Here is a 15394-nt window from a genome sequence, read left to right on the forward strand (position 1 = left end):
ACCAGGCCTCCACGAATAGCTTTTGAACGAAGATTTGTGAGGGTGCACCGATACAGGTTACGTTTCAAACTAAATATTTTCCAAAATATAGCACCAGACTACTTTGCGTAGTCGCGTTCTCTTTGCTTGTAATTCGCTTGTGATTTCCTTGTGACTTCCCAGCTGTAATAAACCCATGAGACCTTTCCACTGCACTGTATGTAAAGCACTTATTGTGTCCGGAAGGTGTCACGTTTAACCAAACTGACGCCTACAGGAACACGTCAGCCACTTATTATTACACCGCGGAGAACGGGCCCTTATGGTCAAATACAGCAGATAGACAAAAAATAAGTCTCTTTGCAGGTTTATTTTCACATGTTGTCATGACTTCCACCCAGGAAATCGAGACTACTATTTCAGTGGACCTAATTAATCCCCGCCTACAATTCAACATTAACTACCGTTGTGATGAAACAGGAACTATGCGCTTAGGTGGAATAAGCACGTATAATCTAAGCAACTGGGGGCTCAACCTCCTCAATAATGATCCTACTGACTGAATTCCAGCCAGTGTAGGCGTTGGAGGAGCCATAACCATGGCACTGACCGACGTGCAAACCAACACGCACCAGGCCTTTGCCGATTCCAGCGCAGTAGCCGTCTATATTGGCTGAGCGATGGATGTTAAGGTTGCTATTCTGGTAAACAACGGCGTCAATGGCAGCGGGTGCTCTGCATTCGATGTCGTTGAAAGTGAAAAACCATCTCATGCAACAGTTTGTGCAATAGGCGATGCGAATGTTTCCCATGTTTACTACATAGAGGTATGTGTTTGGGGCAGCCTTGGTAAACGCACATTCCTTTAAAAAGATTCAAAACTTTTAATTAAATGCATTGATGCAGCAGTATTATCACTTTCCGCTCTTTTGTTCAATCATTACGATGACGACCACTATCCCCCTTCCCTTTTCTCTACACTTTAAGTGAGCACCGCGGATTACTTGCTATCGTGGTATACATACCAGCACTAGTCCATTATCAGTCTCAGAGTTGATGTGGTTCCAAAAACACTGTTTCCATCTCCTTTGGGTCCCAGCGTCTCCTTTTTTTTCCTGATGGCCCTGATGGTCCCACTTCCCCCTTGGGTCCGGGTGCGCCATCCCGTCCCGGTAGTCCATCCCGTCCAGGTGCTCCATCCCGTCCCGGTAATCCATCTCGACCCCCTGGGCCTGGTGGGCCTTGAGTTAAACAGAGTTCCCTGATTCTTGCTGAAGGAAAAATTCCAATTGTTTTTTCCTAATATAACCGTTATATTCTTTTGTTTCGCGCTTTTTGGTGTAGAAATCCCAGAGGTGCTACCTTGATGGTTGTGATTAACGATCACTTCTCCAGGAGTTGAATGATTTAGCAATTTTGTAAGTGAGATGTATATATCAAGCTTAGTTTTTATGAAGTGTTAATGGCAACAGACATATTAATCCTTCCAGGTGAACTAAAATTTCAGAAATTACATATTAAGATTTTAATAGTATTGATACCTAAATCCGACCCTCTCATTTTTTTCATCATTCGGTTTCCCACAGTTGTGCTTGACTCAGCAAAAGAAGAGCCCTACACGTCTGCTGAGTGACTTACAACTTCCTTTAGTTCGTGTGTGCTGATCACGAGCTGAAAGAACAGGAGATAAGACAGGGCAAAGATCTGCAGAAGATTTTAATGATCCATCGTTTGTGAAACCGAGGTTAAACAATTTTCTTCCTTTAGCGTTGATTTAATTAAGGATAAGGGGAAAGAAATAAAGCTCAAATTTTTTTTCAACATTTGCTTCTGTAGAAAAAGCTATGCTTTATGAGAAGACCTAATGATTAAAATGCAAAGTTAGCACGGGACGCGTGACATGCGTCATTCGTCAACCTTTTTAAATTAAACACGTGAGGATTGTGACTGAGTCCCTACCTAGTTGGAGGGTTGTGGTAGCGTTCGCTAGCTTCTCTAAGAAACTACTAGAATTTTTTCTTAAGTCTTTAAGAGATTGCGAAATAAATTACAAACTGAGAAATCATGAGTTTCAGGCTTACTGTTGATTGTCCATCCGCGCAAGCAAATACAACAAGGTTCCAAAGCAAAGCGCTGCACACAATGTGCAACAGATGCATAATGGATTATTACACAACACGAGAGCTGTATTCGCTCGTTCACTTGGCTCTTAGATTACAAAGTTCGAATTTCGAGAGAAAAACCAAAACAGTCGTGAATGTTCAATCTTCACCTTGCTCTATCGACTCTTAATAACCGAGGAAGGCACCAGCGGAGGAAAAAAACTCAGCATCAGCTAAACCTACTTTTTGAATTGATATAACCCTCTTACATACATTGTGATACCTATCTGTTACGTGATTAAAAGCGCAGAGGCTATATTTTGGGACGAAAAGGTTAGATACGACATATCCGTAATTTCACAGGCGGGGGCAATTAGGTACGCAAATCCTGCACGTTCGCACATCTAATGCTTTTGACATGAAGGAACAAGTCTTCCCGTTGGTCTAGAGGCGGACAGCTCGAAAAATAATTGAGGGTCCTACGAATAGTGTGTTCGACAAAACTCACACGCCTATCGTATAAGTAAAATTGAATTCTCTCATGTGCAAGGTTGCGCCCTGATACAGGTTACACATAATCTCTCATCTTTTAAGAACATCATAAACATGACATTCGTAGGCTTAGCTGAACAAGTTCCGCAAATCATTGAAAATTATTTTCCGAGGTAGAGGCCGAGTACGTAAGGTGGATATATATGTACCTTAAAGCATCAGCGCTGGTAAATATTGACCACTTTCACTAGGGTTTCAATGGGATTTTTAGCCGTTAAGCGTGAAAATGACAAATTTTAACCATTTGTCGTAAAAAAAAATTAACCGTCGAAAAAATATATTATGACGATAATGGAAAGATATAAAACCGTTGGCAGTGAATTGACCAAAACTTGAACCGTTATCCGTAAAAGTCATCATCCCATTAAGACCCCCGTTCACCAGCTTAAGAGTGAACTATACTGTATTCTTTTACAATTTACAACACACAGAACTAAAACATCAATTATTTCTGTCAGTGCAAAGAGAATTGCTCGGATATGAAACTCTTGACACGTGATTCACTCTCTGTGGCTGCTAGGAGATAAATAGTACTTGCTAAGCATCTCCGAGATAGCTAATCAGCGCAAACAAATTTTGTTCTCTAGGCCGTGCCGCCCCATGCGTTCATTCATCGTATAACATCATTAAATCCCAAGTGACTTACCACTCAGCCCATAAGTGTTTATTATTGTCTGTCTGCTAATTAAATTTATTTAGAAACGATCATGCAGCTACGTGCAAGTGCAGAGACTGTTTATTACACTACGCACTTCAGGGGAAAGAGTAGAGTAAAAGGACTAGATTCGGTATGTTGCCACAAAATCATGCAACCATCGAAAATGCAATAAAAGTTTTTAGATATTCAGGTTCTAATTTTTAAGATTTAACTCGAGATATAATCAGTAATAACAATAATCAATTAAAGTAGCGACAAGTGTTTAATTGCATGGTAATGCGGCTTGTGTAAAGACTTTTGATCTTTTTCCACTAAATCACCCCTTGTGAAAGTATTTCATCCACTTAAACCATTAAATTAAATGTTGGAATTTACTACGCGATATGAGGCAATAAATAAAGTTATTTTTAAAATGGCAAATGTTTAATTGCATGGTCAACAGACGCTTTTCTTTCCAAAGTACGAACAACTTTAATATCTGGACCTGTCCGATAATCCAATTTTGCATTTTTCAGCGAAAACAAACTAAAAATAATAGGATATGTTTACCAAAAAATGTTATTATAATTGTGGATAAAAATAAGTGTACTAAAACAAATGATATCAGGACGCACGGCATTTTGAACTCTCCGTCAAGAAGGATGGATCAAAAAAATCTTCTGCAGATTTTTGCGTTGTCTTACCTCCTGTTCTTTCAAGTCGTGATCGGCACAGAAGAACCGAAGGAAGCTGTAAGTTACTTAAAGCCATGTGAATAGTTTATTCGTATAAAAACAGGTTTGATTCAGGTAAAAATTTAATGAGGACAATCGATCGCGAACGGGCTGGTCGAATGAGGATGTAGCAAGCAATACTTTCAAAACTGTACGAAAGTTCGTCAATTGTCGGGAGTTTTGTTTCTCAGTAGTTATCATTAGGTCAAATATATTTCATTTAATACATCACAGTTACACAGTTACAAATTTCTCATCTCCTGGAGAGGTGATCGTTAATCACAAGTCATCAAAGGAGCGTCTCTAGGACTTCTTCGGAAAATGGCATGTAAAATTGTAACTAGAAGTTTTACAGTTTCAGGAGATGAGGAAGAAAGGATGTCCAGTTCTACCAGGCGTACCAGGCCCAGCAGGTAGAGATGGGTTACCGGGACGAGATGGAGCACCAGGACGAGATGGACTACCCGGACGAGATGGCGCACCCGGACCCAAGGGGGAAGTGGGACCACCAGGACAACCAGGAGTCAAAGGAGAGGCTGGGACCCAAAGGAGATGGAAACAGTGTTTTTGGAATCACATCAACTCTGACACTTATAATGGACGGGTTCTGGTATATATGCAAAGAAGGGAAATAGTTGGTGCTCACTTAACAATAGAGAAAATGTGAGGAGAATAGCGTTCGCCATTATCAAGATTAAACTAGAAGACGAAGAGGGACATATTTACTGCACCAATGCATTTAATAAAATGTTTTGAATCTTTGTTTCTAAGGAATGTCCGTTCACCAAGGCTGCCCCAAACACATTCCTCCGTGTATCTTACATGGGAAACATTCGCATCGCCGGTTTCAAACACTGTTGCATGAGATGGTTTTTCACCTTCAACGACATTGAATGTAAGGCTCCCGCTGCCATTGATGCCGTTGTCTACCAGAACATCGACCTGAACATCCATCGCTCAGCCAACATAGAAGGCTACTGTACAGGAATGGGCAAAGGCCTGGTTCGTGTTGGCTTGCACGTCGGTCAGTGCCATGGCTTTGGCATTTTCAACGCCTACACTGGCTGGAATTCAGTCAGCAAGATCTTTATTGAGGAGATCGAGCCCCCAGTTGCTTAAACAAGTAGTGCTTTTTTCAGCCAAGCGCATTGTTCTTGATCTCATTATAAGGGAAGTAGTATGTTGTAACCGGGGAGTAGATAGGCCCACTGAATTAAGATTGTCATGGCTGCACTGGCCATGATGGAAGTCATGTCTCGATATGGGAAAATAAACCTGCGAAGAAAAGTACTTTGGTCCATGTGTTCTTTTTAAAATGATTGTTTCAACATAGCTGTACTTTATAAAAAATCTCAAGTAGGACATATGTGGACATTTTATTTTAGCCCAGTTTCACTCTTTGCATTACAGCTCGCAAGTCCTAAGTATCTCGCGTGTTCCTGTTGCCGTAAAATTGAATAAATGTGACATATTCGATTCGGATTCCTGGCGTTCATAGAATAATATTTCTCCCTAAAAAGCCGTGGCCCAATGATTTATTAGACAGAATATTGGACACAAACCAGCTTAAAGCTTTCTATGTGACACTGCTATTTATGTCACTCAAGCTTTCTCAGTTAAAAACATTGAAGATGTTTGAAATTAATGCCTTTTCAGTGAAAGTCCCTTCAATTGATTAATTTCTTTGTTATCAGTATGAAGTTTCTTTTTATATTTGAGGTGGACGGCCAGGCTCCAGTGAGGGCGGTGCAATGCCTGCCGACTGACACGTCTGATCCAACCCGAGGCGGGCGTGCAATGCCTACGGGTTGGGTCCACCACAAACGGAGGATTACCAGACACCAACTTCGTTGGGGAATCGAGCCCCACCTCACCGGAAACTAACACACTCACTCCAAAAATTGAACTCACTCATAAATGAAACGATAATGATAGAAGACTGATGATTTTAGCCCCTAGCCAGCCAAGGGGTGGACCGCGAAAAAAACAAAACAATAATTATAGCCCCTAGCTTCAATATATTTTCAAGGTGGCCCTGATACTCGAAAAAGACTTTAGTTCCAGGTCTACCCTCGCAAAGGATCTCTCATCTTCTAGGTACACTGTAATCATTTCTTTCATAACTTTGGTTAAACAAGATTGGCAAATAATGGCATATAGTCAAATATTATCCGCTGAAGAGAAGGTCAATAAAGGTGAATATTTACCTTAACGCATCACGGCTCGGTAAATATCGACCACTTTTACCTACATTAGAGGTAATAGTTATTTTGAAATATACCACACAAGAACTAAAACATAAGTCTGTCTCTATCAGTGCTAGGAAAAATGGTCGAATGTCTAACTCTTCACACGCGAGTTACTCTTTTCGGTCGCTCGGAGATGAATAGTACTTGTTAAGCATCTCCGAGAAAGCCAATCAGCGTGTGTGAAAAGTACCATACCTGTGTGGGTGTATACCCAAGCCTTATACAAGTTTTATTCTGTGGGCCATGCCGCCCCACGCGTTCTTTCATCAAAAAACTTCGTTAAAAAGTCCCATTAGGAGGCCTTCCACTCAATGAATAAGTGTTTACAACTGTTTGTCTCCTAATAAAATTAGAAACGATCAGAACATACAAGTGTAGAGACCATTTATTACACTAAGTGCATCAGGGGAAAGGGTTGAGTAAAAGGTCTAGAATCGGTCTGCTGCCACAAAACGACGCATCGTTAAAGCGTTGCACCCTTCTCGATTGTTAGATGATATACTTGTTGAGCGAAATACACGATGACCATAATTACAATAAATAATTTAACTTGCGACAAACATTTGATAGCATGATGATGCGGCATGTGTGAAAGTTAGTGATCTTTGCCACCAAATCACGCCTCGTGGAAATATTCCATCCACTTTAACCATTAGCTTACTTTTCGATTTTAGTGCGCGGTGTGAGGAAAAATTAACTGGTTATACTAAAGGAAAATATTTAATTATATCTTTGACAAATACTCTGAATTGTTTTTACAGTTACGAACAAATTCAATATCTTGATCTGTCCGACAATCCAATTTGGGCATTTTTCGGCGAAAAAATTAAACAATTGTGTTTGTCTACTAATAAAAAAGCTATTGCAAACATAACATGGTAATTATGAATGAAAATAAGTATACTTAAACAAGTGAAATTCGGAAGACCGGCATTTTGAACTCCTTCTCAGGAAAAATGAATCGACAACATCTTTTGCAGATCTTTGCGCTGTCTTCTCTCCTGTTCCTGCAGGTTGTGATGGGCACAGATGAAACTGTAAGTTACTTAACAGGGTAGGGTTGTTAATTTTTATAGAAACACCTTCGATTCAGGGACAAATGTAATTTGAACTATCGAGTCGCGATAAAAACTGGCGGATGGATCAAGATGCGGTGAGCACTGCTTTCAAAACTGTAAGCAAATTCGCCAATTGATCATGAACCCCATCTATGATTCATTTTTGAGTTGTCGCCATCGGGTCAATTATACTTTTCTTCATACAACTCACTTTCAAAGTTATAATGTTATTCACCGCTTGGAGAGATGTTCATTAATCAAGACCATGAAGGGAGTGTCCCAAGGATTTCTTCAGAAAGTGACATGTGAAATCGTAATAAGAAGTTTTACAGTTTCAGGAGATGAGGAAGAAAGGATGTCCAGTTCTACCAGGCGTACCAGGCCCAGCAGGTAGAGATGGGTTACCGGGACGAGATGGAGCACCAGGACGAGATGGACTACCCGGACGAGATGGCGCACCCGGACCCAAGGGGGAAGTGGGACCACCAGGATAACCAGGAGTCAAAGGAGACGCTGGGACCCAAAGGAGATGGAAACAGTGTTTTTAATTTGGAATCACATCAACTCTGAGACTGATAATGGACGGGTTCTGGTATGTATGCAAAGAAGGGAAATAGTTGGTGCTCACTTAACAATAGAGAAAATGTGAGGAGAATAGCGTTCACCATTATCAAGATTAAACTAGAAGACGAAGAGGGACATATTTGCTGCACCAATGCATTTAATAAAATGTTTTGAATCTTTGTTTCTAAGGAATGTCCGTTCACCAAGGCTGCCCCAAACACATTCCTCCGTGTATCTTACATGGGAAACATTCGCATCGCCGGTTGCAAACACTGTTGCATGAGATGGTTTTTCACCTTCAACGACATTGAATGTAAGGCTCCCGCTGCCATTGATGCCGTTGTCTACCAGAACATCGACCTGAACATCCATCGCTCAGCCAACATAGAAGGCTACTGTGCTGGAATCGCAAAAGGCCTGGTTCGTGTTGGCTTGCACGTCGGTCAGTGCCATGGCTTTGGCATTTTCAATGCCTATACTGGCTGGAATTCAGTCAGCAGGATCATTATTGAGGAGGTTGAACCCCCAGTTGCATAGATCTCCTATTCCTATTCCATCCAAGGGCATAGCTCCCGATTCAATGTAAGGGTATAGCTAATATTGCATTGTAACTAGGAAGTAGTTAGACACCCTGAATTAGCGCTGTCTCTACTGTAAAGGGTGGAAGTAATGACAATGTGTGATAATAAACCTGCGAAGAAAGCTATCTTTGGTCCATGTTTTGTCTTGACACGATTAAAACATACCATGCAAAAGTATCCCTATGGATAGGTTGGCATAATAGCCCGTGATCATTCTTTGCATGACGCTGCGTTTTTAATATAATGAAATCGACGCAGTCCCTACTGTGTACTGTCGAAGCGGCGTAACTTTCCCAACAAATGAGTGGTTAGTACCTGCCTGTCCTCTCCTCTAATTATCAATTCATTAATCCCTTGCATTTTTCACCCCTATAAAATATAGAGAGATTCGGTTCTGAAAAAACTGAGGCATGGCAACTTTCGCTCAAGTTTTTTTTTTCCACAAAATGTCGAGGAAACGCCGAGAGAACAAGCCACTCACTTTTTGCTCTAATAATATACATGAAAAAATTTCTCAGTTCTGATTGGTTAAGATGAATGCAGTTTTTAGTTAATCCAGTGCAGAAGAGAGTTAATTCAGTGCAGAAGAGGGTTTTGGTTTCGTTTCAACAACTTTATTCGGTTTGACTTCTAAAAAAATAAAAAATAAAAATATAAAAAAGAAACACACAACAGTAGCACTCATTACAAAGACCCAAAACGGGGGGGGGGGGTTGCGAACGGGACGCAAGGTACCATGCGAGGCACTCCTCTATATTAAAAAGTAAATAAATAAATTAATAAATGAATAAAAGGAGAGGGTACGTGTGACAGTAACCCCGACATCTTTCTCATTAGTGACACGCTCCAGCTGAACTTGGTTGAGGTGATAGTTGTATGTTAGGGGATTCTCTTTGCTGGTCACGGTTAGGACTTTGCACTTGCTGGTGTTAAAACAGATGTTATTACGGTGAGACCACTCATCGGGGTCGGTAAGCATGGTCTGTAAGGCGATGCGGTCGCCCATTGATTTAATGCTGCGATACAATTTCGTATCGTCCATATATAATGCGACCATAACAGCATCCACAGTTTCTTCTGGGAGATCATTGATAAAGACGGTAAACAATAAAGGACCCAGGAGGCTTCCTTGGGGGACACCGGAGGTGACTGGTGCCCACTGTGACGCTGCACCCTCGATAACGAATCTCTGTATCCGTCCACCAAGATAGTCAGTGAACCATGAATGTAGCCTTCCAGTCACCCTGTATGCCCCCAGCTTAGCCAGCAGGATCTGATGATCTACCATATCGAAGGCTTTGGCGAAGTTCAAGTATACAAAATCTGTCTGAGTGTTCTGATTAAGGTGTTGTCCGATAGTGTGCAATACTGACAATAGCTGTGTAACGCATAATCGGTTCTTGAGAAATCCGAGTTTAAATTTTGTGATTAAGTTCTTAATGTGATTATACGTGGCCTTAAAAACACAACGTTCCAAAACTTTGCACACAATTGGGAGAAGCGATATGGTCAGTAATTATCAGCTGGCTCTTTCGATTCTTTCTTGTGGATGGGTGTTATATCTGCCGACTTCCATTCTCTTGGAATTCTGCCGCTGCTAAGAGAGATGTTAAAAATAGCGCAGAGACTAGGAGCTATTTGTTCACTGCATTGTTTTAGTGGTCGAGCTGGAATGCCGTCGGAACCACATGCTTTTGAGGTGTCTAGTCCATTCAAGTAATCTTTCACCTCTTCAACTGATACTTCTATTTGCGTAATTTCCATAGCAGTTTTTGTTGATATGTTAATTTCAGCCCTGTTTACATTAGGGGCTGCGGGAAGGAAAACAGAACAGAAATATTCATTAAAAATTTCTGTTTTCTGAGGGTTAATTCAGTGCAAAGAAAGAAACAAACCAGACAATCTGATTGGTCAATGTCAAAGTCAAGGTCAATGTCAAGGTCAATGTCACTTGCAGGGTTTGAATAAATTATTTTTGCACGTGATGCGCGCGCTTTTCTTCAGCGTAGTTATGAGAAGCTACCTGGTATTTTTTCATGTATATTATTAATAGATAATTACATGATTTTCTCGTGCAATTTGGAATAAATAAGCACTTGTAAATTTTTTCAAAGACCACACATTGCACTCGCCCTCCGGACTCATGCAATTTTGTTAGTCTTTGAAAAAATTTACTCGTGCTTATTTATTCCAAATTGCACTCGAAATCATGTGATTACCTATACAAATAGATTAGCGAGAACATTTAGAACTTAGAAAGAAAAAACAACACAGACCATTTATGCCCAAGAATCAGTATTTATCCTCGCTACTGTGGGCCATACATTACCTATAACTGTTTGTTCGCTGGATTCTCTGTTCGCCACTTCCACCCCCCCACCCCCCGCTGCCCTTTAGATCACGGGACATTTCCGACTCGGAATGTTCTGTGTAATGGCGGGTCTTAGCTTTTTTTGTCATCGATACCTACTTTGTTTTAAAATTGCATGTCACTGTGTCGCATCTTCAATCGAAGTGACGAGGTCTACAGCAATACAATTAAAGAAATTTACATGAGGATTGTGGTTTTTTCCCTGTTTCACTTCTCTGGTATATTGGACTTCTACCCCTTGCAAGGATTGAGTTCGTTTACGGTCATATGTATGTATGGTCAATTTCCCATTGACTTTGATCTCAAAAATGTAGGAAATGGCATCTTACAGGTGTTTATCTCAAATCAATTTTCTGGAGGATATTGCGTCCCCCCTATGGCGCGCGCCCCCGGTGCATAAAATTATTTTTCATAAATGCACGGGACACAATGCATCCAGATTGCGTCAAATTTACTTAAGCTTACAGGAATGAAACATGCCAGAAACGCATGTGAAAAAGGTACCAAAATTTTGACCTTTCCTTTTAGTGATACAGTAAACACCCGAAAATAAAAACCTTATTTTTTGGCAGTCTGGCAAAAAAGGTTCTTGTTTAAAGGGGTAGTCGTTGGTTATTTTAGCAAAACAGGTTCTTAATTAGGTTCTTAATTGCTAAGAGGGGGATACAGATGTCATTGTTTTGCATATATATCATAAGAATAATAAATAAGCTTTGTACGGGCTAAAATTATATATAATACGGTATAACTGTAACTTTCAACTACGTACTGTAACAAGTAACTAACAATAAATGGTGCTATTTCTATAGAACTAACGATATAGCATATATAGTGTTTGCACTACTGTATTTTAGTATAATTTCAGAGCTGAACAAAGAGTTTCCAGCAATCTGATTGGTCGAGCGGTTCCTTATATGACGCTATATAAACCGCTCCGCGCGGTTTACATGAAATGTTAAACTAAAATGTTAATAAATGTTACTCAAATGTTATGATTTTAGAAATTTCTCTGTTGTTCAGCTATGAAATTATACTAAAACAAATATTCGCCTCAGGTTCGGTGAATAGTCCCTTCGACTTCGTCTCGGGGATTATTCGACGATATTCACCTCGCCTTCGGCGAATAATTGTTAAATATTGGGTATTTTGTGTAAATTATCTTCTATTTCTTTTACACACACCAATAAATTGTGTCAGTAACTTGTAATTCGTTTATCCTGTAATAAGAACCTGCTTGATCATGTTTGGCTAAACAGGTTCTTATTTAAAGGAGTATGAAAATGGCAAATTTCTGCCAAGAGCTTCTTAATCCACTAGGTTCTTATTTTCGGGTGTTTCCGTACTTTTGCATAGGATTTGTAGTCATATCAAAACAAAAGATCAACCAAAATTAAGTTTTTTGCAGGTTTATTTTCACACATTATCATTCCACCCTGTACAATTGGGATAACGCTAATTCAGTGGGCCTAACTACTCCCTTGTTACGATGCAACATCATAAATTCCCCTTATAATGAATCAAGAACTATGCACATGGGTGGAATAAAACATCGGCGATTTAAGCAACTGGGGGCTCAACCTCCTCAATAATGACCCTGCTGACTGAGATCCAGCCAGTGTAAGCGTCGAAAGTACCAAAGCCATGACACTTACCGACGTGCAAGCCAACACGTACCAAGCCACTGCCCATTCCAGTGCAGTGGCCTTCTATCTTGGCTGGGCGAACGTTGTAGAGATTGACATTCTGGTACACAATGGCATCAATGAGAGAAGGTAGGGGTCGCCATCCAGTCCTGGTGCTCCATCTCGTCCCGGTAATCCATCTCGACCTGGTGGACCTGGTGGGCATGTAACTTTACGGCATTTCTTTCTCGACTCCTGCAAAGCAAAATTTCTAATCACAACTTAACATCCCAGTGTGATTATAATTAACGATCACCTCTCCAGGAGAAGAGGGATTTTGTAACTTTGTTACTACGATATGTGAAGCTAAGTAACTATATTTGACTTGTTCATGACAACTGAAAAATGACTCTTCACAGGTGAACCACAACTGACGGAATTGCATATAGTTTGAAAGTATTGCTCGCCGCACGCATCCTGATCCCACCAGTCCGTTCTTATCAGGACGCATTCGATTGTGCAAATTAAATTTGTGCCTGACTCAGAAGAGTTTCTGGAGAAATCAATAACCTTACGTAGCTTTTAATTAACTTACGATCTCCTCTAGATCTTCTGTGCTGATTATAACCTGAACGAACAGGAGATAAGACAGCGCAAAGATCTGCAGAAGATTTTGTCGATCCATCCTTCCTGTGAGAGAGTTAAAAATGCCGTGCTTCCTAATTTCATCTGAATAAGTGTACTTGGTTTATTTACAATCCATCTCGACCTGGTGGACCTGGTGGCCATTTAACTTCACGGCATTTCTTTCTCGACTTCTGCAAAGCAAGATTTCTAATTACAACTTGACATGCCAGTCTGTGAAGAAATCCTAGAGATCCTGGCTTGATGACTTGTGATTAACGATCACCTCTCCTGGAGAAGAATAATTTTGTAACTTTGTTACTGCGATATATGAAGTTAAGTATATTTGACTTGTTCATGACAACTGAAAAATTACTGTTCACAGGTAAACCACAACTGAAGAAATTGCACTAAAGTTTGAAAGTATTGCTCATCATATCCTGATCCGACCAGTCCGTTCTTAACAGGACGCGCTCGATTGTCCAAATTGAATTTGTGCCTGATTCAGAAGAGTTCTGGAGAAATGAATAACCTCACGAAACTTTCAATTAACTTACGATTTCCTCTAGATCTTCTGTGCCGATCACAACCTGAAAGAACAGGAGATAAGACAGCGCAAAGATCTGCAGAAGATTTTGTCGATCCATCCTTCCTGAGCTCGTGAGAGAGTTAAAAATGCCATACTTCCTAATTCCATCTGTGTACTTTGGTTGCTTTTAATTGTAACTGTAATGATGTTTTACAATAATTTGCATTGTCTTTATGTCCACTCTTAACAACCATTTGTGCTGGATTTTTGGATAGATCGAGATCATATATTGAAATCAAACAATTTGGGGGGGGGGGGAGGGGTGATTGTTGACCACACAGATAAATGTTGCTATTAATACAATCAGTTAATTTCTTGCGCATCACGCAATAGATTCCAAAATTTAACTTAAAGGTTTAAGTGGATGAGACACTTCTTCTTGGTATGATTTACGAGCAGTAAATCGATTCTAGCCTTCACATATATAAGCCTTGTACGGCATCTTGACCATTGGGAAAAGATAGGTCGCATTATCGTGCAGTTAAATATATGTTGCTAGTTTGATGAATTTACATATTGGTCATCTCGTATTTCATATTACAAGGGTATAAGAGAGCATTAATTTTTCGTTGAGTGAATTTCGTGATTCTAGAAATGTATGAAAGCAATCCTCGCAGTAATGATAATAAGGCCTGAAAAAAATTCAGGCCCCCGTACGGATTTGAACCCATGACCTCTGGGATAACAGTGCAGTGTTCTACCAACTGAACTAACAAGCCAACGGAGGGTTTAACCGTATGTTCGGTTAATTTAAATCAGTGAAGTGATGAATCGATGAATTTGAATATATGAAAATCATATATCTGTGCTGCGGTTTTAAGAATTGCATGAAAGCGTACGGGCCTGAATTTTTTTTTACATTACGATTTTTTTTTTTTTAACTTTTTTGTACTTTCTTATACTTTTTTATACTTATACTTATTTGACTTCTTTTATACATCCACCAGTTGGTAGAACACTGCACCGGTATCGCAAAGGTTATGGGTTCAAGGTTTTTTTTTAGGCGTTATTTTCACTGGGCCATAATTTGTGTTCATTACTGTGCGGATCGCAATACACATATTTTATGATTTTCATATATTCGAATTCATAGAATGATTGTAGGTTATTATACGCAACTATTTCTCTACTCTTTCCTCTGAGGTACATAGTGTAATTAACAGATCCTACTCTTGTACAGCAGAAAAACAGTTACAAGCATTTATTGACTGAGTGGCAGGCCTCGTAGGCTCATTTTGAACAATCTTTTTTGATAAAAGAACACGTAGGGCCGTACGGCTCATATCGGATAAAACTTCTCAGCATATACCACACGGTATACGGTAAACATACATAACCACACAGCAAGGTAAATATCCCAGGAGTTAGCTGGGGGGTTTGTGTTGAATTCCAGTGATCCTGGTAATAATTAATAAGGAATCATATCTTTGCCATTCTTGAAAAGTGAACATTCCTTTTCCTACATTTAGTTTGTTTTATAACAGATCGCAGAGCTGGTCGCTGTCACATACGTGATAAATAAGTAATTTTTCTCTCTATCAACCGTTGTTATAGATTGATCGTTGCAATAATTAAAAAAAAAAACAACAAAATCTCTGCGTACATACATACACTAAGTCTGTTGCCACAAACTTCGTGCAACGCCTGAAAAATCAATGCACTATTTATCACCCAACATGAAATACCCAATATGTCAATACATTAAACTAGCGACCTGCATGATACTGCGACC

The 15394-nt window shown here is 39.9% G+C and overlaps 2 protein-coding genes and 1 pseudogene across 4 annotated transcripts; 2 read left to right on the forward strand and 1 right to left on the reverse strand.

Moving 5' to 3' along the window:
- Window positions 1-334: 334 nt before the first annotated feature.
- LOC148734778 (collagen triple helix repeat-containing protein 1-like) lies at window positions 335-1722 on the reverse strand (annotated as a pseudogene). Its single transcript, XR_015998335.1, has 3 exons — window positions 1614-1722; window positions 1005-1250; window positions 335-842 (listed from the first exon to the last, which is right to left on the reverse strand). The product of XR_015998335.1 is annotated as a collagen triple helix repeat-containing protein 1-like (transcript).
- LOC111326869 (collagen triple helix repeat-containing protein 1) lies at window positions 665-5294 on the forward strand. Of its 2 annotated transcripts, XM_088751807.1 has the most exons (4): window positions 665-806; window positions 1324-1397; window positions 4360-4614; window positions 4776-5294. In XM_088751807.1, the coding sequence occupies exons 3-4, from the start codon at window positions 4369-4371 to the stop codon at window positions 5121-5123; spliced, it is 594 nt and encodes a 197-aa protein (XP_088607933.1). In that variant the 5' UTR covers window positions 665-806; window positions 1324-1397; window positions 4360-4368; the 3' UTR covers window positions 5124-5294. The 2 variants fall into 2 exon arrangements, with proteins under 2 accessions (XP_088607933.1, XP_088607932.1); XM_088751806.1 differs by lacking the exons at window positions 665-806; window positions 1324-1397 and adding an exon at window positions 3878-4022.
- A 1860-nt stretch (window positions 5295-7154) lies between these two features.
- On the forward strand, window positions 7155-8581 carry LOC111326917 (collagen triple helix repeat-containing protein 1). Its single transcript, XM_022931003.2, is given in 4 exon segments — window positions 7155-7290; window positions 7644-7856; window positions 7859-7903; window positions 8065-8581. Coding segments are annotated over 4 exon segments (687 nt in total). The 5' UTR covers window positions 7155-7209; the 3' UTR covers window positions 8413-8581.
- The last annotated feature ends 6813 nt before the right edge of the window (window positions 8582-15394 follow it).

Source organism: Stylophora pistillata, chromosome 3 (assembly GCF_964205215.1).
Source record: "Stylophora pistillata chromosome 3, jaStyPist1.2, whole genome shotgun sequence".
Lineage (NCBI taxonomy): Eukaryota > Metazoa > Cnidaria > Anthozoa > Scleractinia > Pocilloporidae > Stylophora > Stylophora pistillata.